The 9,184-nt window shown below is 35.1% G+C and overlaps 1 protein-coding gene across 2 annotated transcripts in view; it reads left to right on the plus strand.

Moving 5' to 3' along the window:
* WDR35 (WD repeat domain 35) overlaps window positions 1-8,492 on the plus strand; it is a 52,582-nt gene extending 44,090 nt beyond the window's left edge. The window contains exons 10-14 of one of the 2 annotated variants that reach the window (XM_017893322.1): window positions 389-533; window positions 2,732-2,801; window positions 6,017-6,070; window positions 7,653-7,762; window positions 8,225-8,492. In XM_017893322.1, coding sequence (XP_017748811.1) covers window positions 389-533; window positions 2,732-2,801; window positions 6,017-6,070; window positions 7,653-7,762; window positions 8,225-8,459 — 614 coding nt within the window. In that variant the 3' untranslated portion in view covers window positions 8,460-8,492. The remainder of the gene's footprint in view (window positions 1-388; window positions 534-2,731; window positions 2,802-6,016; window positions 6,071-7,652; window positions 7,763-8,224) is intronic. The other variant, XM_017893324.1, reaches the window with a different exon arrangement.
* The last annotated feature ends 692 nt before the right edge of the window (window positions 8,493-9,184 follow it).

Genomic DNA, 9,184 nt, shown 5'->3' on the forward strand with positions numbered 1-9,184 from the left:
GAAGCACAAATATTTTTAATTTTAATGAACTCCAATTTGTCTGATTTTTCTTTTGTCATTTGTGTTTTTGGTGTCATATCTAAGAAGCCAATTATTGCCTGACCAAAGGTCATAAAGATGTACTCCCAAGTTTTCTTTGTAGTGTTTATGGTTTTTTAGCTCTTGCAATTGAGTCTTTGATTTATTTTGAGTTAGTATTTTTGTATGATTCCACAAGCTTTTGATTCTTTTCTGATTTCAGAGACCGTGTGTGGGTATTTTGAGACTATGTGGGGGTATATTGCCTATAAAGTAAGGGGTTGAACTCCGTGATTACTAAAGGCCTTTGCAGCACAAACATTTTGCAATTCTGTGTAACTGTAAATTATCTTAATGTTATTTTTAACAGTACCACTGTTTGTTGCAATGACAAAAACCCATGTGATAGCAGCCTCGAAAGAAGCATTTTACACCTGGCAGTATTGTGTGGCAAAGAAGCTCACAGCATTGGAAATTAATCAGATCACACGGTCTCGAAAAGAAGGGAGAGAAAGGTATATTTTTTGATACATACCTTTTAGTAGCTCAACCATATCACATTTAAGTCAGACATAGTAATTATAAATTGTCATGCTTAATAACTGTAGTGTCTTGATTAGTAGAAATATTTTTTCAATTAATTTGATTATCTTTAAAATTTATGTGTTTAAATTTATTAAAATAAAAGAGAGGTAGCATAGTGTAATAAAAGAAAGCCCTTAGAGATAAAGATTGGAAGGCTGTGTTTTTATAAGGAAATGGCTGTCCTCACTCACCCTCCCCACCAGATTAGAGTTAATATGCTATACTAAAATATGATTATTCGCTTGAGAGCCAAGGATCTAACTAAGGCTTTATTCCTATACGTTAGTGGTATATGTCTTCCCAAGAGGGTGGGTGATTCTAATATCAGTGACCAGAGGAAAGGCAGGCCTTTAGACACACATATGGAAGAAGTCTTTAGGTGGGGTGAACTGGGGACTTAGCTTCTTTTTCTTGCCCTGGTTTCCAAGGAGTCTGGAGTTGGAATTACTTCTAGTAAGTGGGGTAAAAAGGGCTCTGCCACATAGCAGATAGGTTAGAAGCCAGGATAGAGGGATCCCCCACAGTAGTCTCAAACTGAAGAAGCATTTACGGTGTTTTGTAAGTTATGTTGTCTCTATTAGTGATACTCTGTGTTTGCTGTTCTGCTGCTGTTACTCTAAGCCTGTAAGTAAAGCATTTTGTTGAATGTTTTAACCTAAGGATTCTTAATGGGAACATAGGCCTGTGTTGGCGGAAGTGAGTGGTAGAGTCATGACAGAAATGCTAGGTGTTTTTTCGAATCATTATCTTCCTTCACACTCTTCCTTCAGACTCCCCTTTCCTTCCCTTTAAGACTCACTCTTGTGCTAAGATAGGAGGTGGGTCCTCAGTAAAAGTATGTTGGGTATGTGAGTTCATGTGGAGGCAGGAAAAAAACATTGAAAAATGTTATATCTTGTGTTCTCAGTGGTGCTGGAAGACCAAATGGAAAAGACTTTGGCTTCTTTGAGGGCAGCGTGTGGTAGTCCTCATGCTGGTCGGACTTACCGTGGTAGCAGTAATGAGCAGAGGCCTACAATCTTGTGGGAGAACATAGATCTTAGGACAAAGTTGGGGCAAAAAGCCTATCCTCTCCAGAGTGTCTTCTTGTAGTCTGCTAAAGAGATTGTGACTTTTGTTTAAATCAAGAAGGCAGCATTTCCTTATATTTCTACCTGGGATATGTGTGCTGGTTTGAATAACTTTGAGCAGGTTCCCCCTAGAACTCAGTTTCCTCATCTCTAAAGTACAGTTGATGATGGTTATAACAGCCAACATTTATTGAGTACTTCTTATGTGCCAGACACTTTCATAAATCTAATCAGTGCTCATTATTCTTGTTTTACAGAGAGGAAACAGACACATGAGCTTAAATTATTTGCCAAAAGTCACCAGTGGAAGCTAAATAATGTGTACACATGGACATAGAATGTGGAATAATAGACATTGGAGACTCAGAAGGGTGGGAGGGTTGTAGGGGGTAAGGGATAAGAAATTACTTAATGTGTACAATGTACATTACTTGGGTCATGGTTGTACTAAAAGCCCAGACATCACCACTACTCAATATATCCATACAACAGAACTGTACTTTTATACCCCTTAAATTTATTTTAAAAATAATAATATAGGTACAGGTACTAGAGAGACAGTGGATGTCCAGAAGTGATACCTCTTCCTAATACAGGAAAGGGTAGGAAAGGCTTCTTTACTTCAGCGCAGAAGTTCCATTAATTAGAACCTTCTAAATCCACTTAAGTTTACTTTCATTAAACACATTGCTAGAAGAGAAATTATGGAGAAACAGCAGAGAAAGCCAGTGAATTAGATGTTACTCTTCACTGATGCTCATATGGAGAGTAAGGTAAAACATCTCTCTGGGCTTAATGAAATTCATTGGGAATATATGATTAAATGTTCAGATATGTTTTTGGTACAGCTTTCAGGAGCATATCATTTGTATAACTAGTAAACACCTGGTAGATAATTTTTATCTTCATTAAGATTTAACTGTGTTGAGAACACTCTAATCAGAATTTTTATATTAAATAAAAGTATTAATTGATGTTATCTAGTCGTTTATTCTAGAGATTATGAAATAGTATAAATTATACTTAAATTTTCTTTGAAATTCTGATCTTTTTTGCAGAATTTATCATGTTGATGATACCCCTTCTGGATCAATGGATGGTGTGCTTGATTATAGTAAAGCCATTCAAGTAGGTGATTTTAATTTTTCTAGAAAATGTTAATATCTGTAGATTTGAAATATTATAATTTTATTTTGAAACCTGAAAAATAATTTGTTCCCAGTGAATAGGATATTATTTTAGCAATTATTTTAAAAAATTCTCTTCTGAAAACTTTTCCTAGATCTTAAAAATTCTTAGACTGAAATAAAGATGGTAGATGGTGATAAGTGGCTAATATACTACTTAGAAAATCATATTATCTAAAAATATTGGAAAACATAACTCCTCCTCCCCTCCTCACACCTTCCCATCTGTCTATGTCTTTATCTGTCCATCTACCATTAGTGAGTGCACATATTTTGCAGATAATATAGTTAACTGTTTCTTTATGAAAATGTGCTTTTGTTTAGAAACTAATATAATTTGCTATTTCAGTAAATAGTTTTTGAAATGGTTTTCTCAGAGTATTTAAAGTAGTGCCTATTGTTTATAAAACTGTTGTCTCATTTCTTATCCGATGCTCAAAACTCTGTAAGTCAAGCAGCATGCCATCTCCTCTCTTATAGGTTAGAAAACTGATAGAGAAGTTCACTGATTTACTCAGGATCATAAAATGATTAAGTAACAAAGCAAGGGTTCAAGCTTAATTTTTTGACAGCAGATCTAGTGATGTATCTGCTAGAACATGCAAGAGTTCGTCTAGTCATCTATGTATCCATCCATTTTTTTCGATTAAGTATTTTCTGAATGTCTATTAAGTGTGAGACATTGGAGTAGGTGCTGGGAATCTACTGGTGAATAAGAAACAGTCTCTTTGATAGGGAAGTTTTGGAAAATTGATTCATCATCAACCAGCTTTTCCCCTGTACCCTCAAATCAATTAAAATAGATGCCATCTTAAAAACAACAGAAGTTTCCATTGTCAATCATGTATTTTCTTCCAGCTACTGCATTCTCTCTTCCTCCTTTCATAGCTGAGTTTCTTGAAAGACTATTCTGTATTCATCTTTCCCCTACTGCACATTCCATCTGCACTTCATTGCATTCTGGTTTTCAGAAGACTTTGAATTGCCAAGTCCAATAGGTCTTTTTCTGTCTCTATATTATTTGATCTACACATTACATTTAATATTTTTAATGACTACTTTTTTCTTCTTGGCTTTCATGAAACCACACTCCTGGCTTTGTCTCTAGCTTTTCCTTCTGAGCCTTCTTTGTCAAGGGTTCATCTATGCATCACTTATTGTGATGTTCCCTAATGTCTAGCCCTAAGCCATCTACCCTTTTTTTAAAAAAAAAACAAAAAACCTATTAATACACTCTTCTTAGTGTTCTTATTGAAATCCACCCCTTTAACCATATGCCAATGACTCTAATATGTATTTTTCCAATGTTGAGTTTTTTTTATTTCTGAATAACATATTTCTTGCCGTCTGGATAGCAAGAAATTGAGCAGCTCAAAAGCACCCCAAGTTTAATCTGTCTGAGGCTGAACTCAACTTCCGTCCCAATTCATTTCTCCATATATAGTCTATATATCAGTAGTTGTCTTCACTATCTCCGCAAGAATCATGAGAACTCATTTTCTCTTGCTTTCCATGTCTAATAAATCACCAAGGCATCTTGATTCTATCTCTTAAATTTCTTTCAAATTGGCTTTCCTCTTTCCATCTCTGTATCAATTTGGTCTGCCATTAGTTTCTGCCTACATCACTGCAATAATTTCCATCCAACGCTGCCCAATAGAACTTTTTGTGATAATGGAAATACTGTATATCTTTGTTCTCCAGTGCAGTAGCCACTAGCCATATGTGGCTATTGAGTACTTAAAATATCGCTAGTTCAGCTGAAGAACTGAATTTTAAATTGTATTTCACTCTCATTAATGGAATTTACATTTAAATGGTGACATCAGGTTAGTGGCTACCATATCGAACAGAATAGTCTCTCTACTTTCAGTTTTCCCCATCCCCACTATGCCAATCCATTTATCATACTTCTGACCACTGCAACCTTTCTAAAATGCAAATCTAATCATGTTACATATAGTTCCTCCCCATTTATAAGCTTTCTGTAAGTTCCCATATTTTTCAGAGTAAAGTATAAATAGCCACAACTACTCTGCCTCCCTGGCCCACTTCCCAGCATATTCCTCAGATACCAGCTGTGGCAAACAACTTGAGATTTCCTGAATATATCACACTGGTTTTTTAAATTTTTAATAAAAAACATTTTATCTTGAAATAATTGTAGGCTAATAGAAAATTGCAGAAAGAGTCGCATCACTCAGCTTTCTTCAGTGGTGACATCTTATATAAGTGCAGTAGAGTATCAAAACCAGGAAACTGACGTTGGCACAGTACTGTAACTAGCCTATGAGCTTACTCAGTTTTCAGCCGTTTTTACGTGTGCTAATAGGTGTGTGTGTAGGTTTATCTAGTTTTGTCACCATAAGGGATCTTATCTCTTTCTTCTTTCTTTTCATTTCTTTTCTATTTTCTTTTCTTTTCTTTTCTTGTCTTTCCTTTTTCTTTTTCTTTTTTTTTCTGAGACAGAGTCTTGCACTGTTGCCCAGGCTGGAGTGCAGTGGCGTGATCTCAGCTCACTGCAACCTCCGCCTCCTGGGTTCAAGCAATGCTCCTGCCTCAGCCTCCCAAGTAGCTGGGCCCAGCCCCATCCTTGTCCCCTCGCAATCACTAATATGTTCTCCATCTCTGTAGTTTTGTTACTTTGAGAATGTTTTATGAATAGAATCATATAGTATGTCACTTTTTGAGATTGGCTTTTTTCAGCAAGTGTAATGCCCTAGAGACTTGTCCAGGTTGTTGCAGTGCAATGCCTTCTTACATTTCCTCAATTTAATATGTGCTGACCCTTCTGCTGGCTCTTTCTTTTTTAGGCCTGAGCTCAGGTTTTTGCCTGTCTTGGTGTAAGTTAGATACTCCTTTCTCTGTGCTCTCATAACCTCTCTTTCTACCTCTTCTTTCATCATACTGTCCTGCAAGGAGGTGTTTAGTTCACTGTCTTCCCCAATAGACTTTTGAGTAATCTCTGAGGGTAAAGATTTCATCGGAATATCTCTAGTGCTTACTTCAGTGTTTGGCACATAGTAGGTGCTCAGTAAATAAATGTTGGTTAAGTTAATAAACATTGACTGCTTAGTGAATTGCATATTACCTTGTACCAGATTAGTTATTCAATAAATGTTTGTTGAATAGTAATGATTGATTAACTTATTTTAGGGCACAAGGGATCCAATTTGTGCCATAACTGCATCAGATAAGATATTGATTGTGGTAAGTTTTGCAAAAACTTATTTTATGAATAATAATTGTTTATAAAAATAGGAGCCAGGTGTGTGCCCCATGTCTGTAATGACAGTTACTTGGGAAGCGGAAGCAGGAGGATTGCTTGAGGCCAGGAGTTGGAAACCAGACTGAGAACACAGTGAAATCCTGTCTCTTAAAAAAAAAAATTACAGTAAAGTTTTGAATATCATCTTATGGGCGCCCCAAATTTTACTGTACCCTGAATATAAGTTCAGTGTAAGAAATAAGAAAGTTTTAAAGCTTTCCTCACAAATTATTAACCATTTGCGAAAACAGCTATTTATGAAAGCAATTAGAATGATGACCAGACGAGAAGACAGGCTACACTTACAGTTTCTAACACTGAGTGGAATGAGTCCTGTGGAAGGTTGATGGATGTGGGGCAGATTGCATGGTGGTAGTAGGTATTAGAAAGTTTCCTCCTCTGTGTAGCCCGATATTTTATGTTGGAGAAAGTGCTTTGGCTCAGCTACTTTCATAAGACTTAGAATGACGAGGTAACATGTTTGCCAGCCAGTAAAAGAGAGAAACCTACGGCAAATTTCAGCTGAATTTTTCAGATAGAATCAATGACATAGTGTCTTCTCTTGACCTCTAAGATTTGAAAATATTAATTTTAGAAATAAATGTTTACTTTAATACAGTAATGCTGCTGGGGTTATTGCATTTGAATTATGTAAACAAAACCTTAATAGTATATATTCCAGTTCTAGTTACATTCCTCAGCCATGAGCTAATTTTATGGGAGGAAAAATCTTAAGAGCGTAATATTTCTATAGTATTTCCTCCTTTCTGATAAGCCCTCATGAGACTCAGCTGCAAAAGCAGTGGTTCTCTGATTAAAAAGAGGAGAGGTGAAGATCAGCTGTGTGGAGGCTTCCACTTTGTCCCATTGCCATGGCCTGAAGCAGCCAAGGGTTTGAAACCCACAGTTCTCTCATGGCATTGTACTTACTGTTGATCTGTCAACTTTAAGATTTGCCCTGAGTTGTGTAGACAATTATATGCTGCTTTTTTTTAAAAAACATATTTAAACTAATACTCATGGTATCACTGCATTCAGATCATCTTTCCTTTTGCTAAAAACTAGTATCAGATGGATGGCTATAGGATAAAAACCTAGACTTTCATAACAGTTATTTCATATGATCTTCTGTTGATTTTTCATATACATATGTAATTTAACTCAACAAGTACTTTGTTTTAGCTTTTAATGTGCCCTGAATATTAACCTAGATAACAAATATAAATAACTTTAGATTTTTTTCCTTGTGATAGAAGAATTTGTGTATTACTAAAGTGCTAGGTTTCTGACTTCTTTCTTGAACATTACATGAAAAAAATTAGAATACTTCAGCTGTTTGAAAAAGGTTTAATTAAATTAATAGATAAATATATACTTAAGAACATGATTCGTTATTAGAATTGAGAATTTGCTGTGACATCACTTTGGTTTTAAGACAAATGTATAGACATAGAGAGAGATAGTTGTAGTTTAATATTATGATACACATACGCTTAATTAAGTAATCAAAAGTAATTTCCATAGGGTCGTGAATCTGGCACCATTCAGAGATACAGTCTACCTAATGTTGGTTTGATTCAAAAATATTCTGTTAATTGTCGAGGCTACCAGTTATCCTTGAATTGCAACTCTAGGTAAGCCTGAAAACTCTGCTCATGTAGATGTTAGACTTAGGAATTATCAGTTGGGATTGTTAGATTTATATGTAATAAATGTAAAGATGGGTGTGTCTATTGAACTTGTCTTAAAATTCAGTATGGTTTTATTTTATACTGCATTTGGTTTAAATGTCTTTAATGGGGCATATGGAAGTACTAGTATAATTTTTACTCTTAAAACTTAAAAGCATTGAGATTATTTTATATTTCATACCCATTGGTTTCATCTCTTTGGATACATTTTCCTCAGAAGAGAGCAAAATGGAGAGTAATCCATATCTTGTATCAAATTTATTTTAAAAAATTTAAGCCATTTCTACTGTATTCCAGGTTTCTGATAATCTGATTTTGAAGAAGAATGGCTGTAGGTAATTATTCTCATGATTGCTGATAGTAATTTTATAGTTTTTTCCTTTTCTCCAATTGCATTATTTTTAGCCATCTTGCTGTCATAGATATCTCAGGAGTTCTGACTTTCTTTGACTTGGATGCTCGAGTAATGGACAGTACAGGACAGCAAGTAGTTGGAGAGTTGTTAAAATTGGAGCGAAGAGATGTCTGGGATATGAAGTGGGCCAAAGATAATCCTGATTTGTTTGCAATGATGGAGAAGACAAGAATGTATGTTTTCAGAAACTTGGATCCTGAGGTAAAAACAAGAAATGAGTGTTAACAGTCTATAAATAATGAGCCAAATATAAAAACCTGGATGATTCCCCCTTGTTTCTTTAAGAAGTTTGTTGAACAGCAGTGCCAACATGGCTGCATGAATTTCTGAAAATAAATAGGAACATTTCTGTGGATTTTAAAAATATTTGGTCTTAGGTGAGAAAATGCTTATCTATTAAATATTCTCTAGTTTCTCCGAAAGGTACTTCCTAGGCATTTATTTATCTGTTCTAAAAAGGTGGAGCCATGGTCACTAGTCTTTTTTTTTCTTTGTCAAACTTAAGAAAACAAAGAAAGTCAGTAGTCTTATCTACCAGAATTTCTTAAAAGAACCTAATCAAAAAATACAGTTTTCAAATTTCCTTGTCCATCCATTCTCTTCTGTCTCTTTATTCACTTTATTCTGTGCTTACTTTGTCTTATTTCTATTTACATTTATCATATCGCTCACAAATCTGTGTTCTTTCTTAACCCAGATATTCTTAAAAGTATGCAAGTGCAGGCAGTGATTAATCTCTCTTTTGGGTATGAGGAAGCCCCCTCTGTTCTCATTTTTAAGGTTATATTTTGATTTTCTGCTTGTGGCTCACATCAGCTAATTTCTATGCTCTGGATTTTCCTGTCACTTAGTCGACTCTGGCCAACTGTCAGCTGTTGTATTTAGGAAATACAAAATAATCTGGTAATCTAATAAAAATATCATTAAGAAGATAAATCTTTTAAATGACT

Source organism: Rhinopithecus bieti, unplaced genomic scaffold (assembly GCF_001698545.2).
Source record: "Rhinopithecus bieti isolate Rb0 unplaced genomic scaffold, ASM169854v2 scaffold_23816, whole genome shotgun sequence".
NCBI classification, from domain to species: Eukaryota; Metazoa; Chordata; class Mammalia; order Primates; family Cercopithecidae; genus Rhinopithecus; species Rhinopithecus bieti.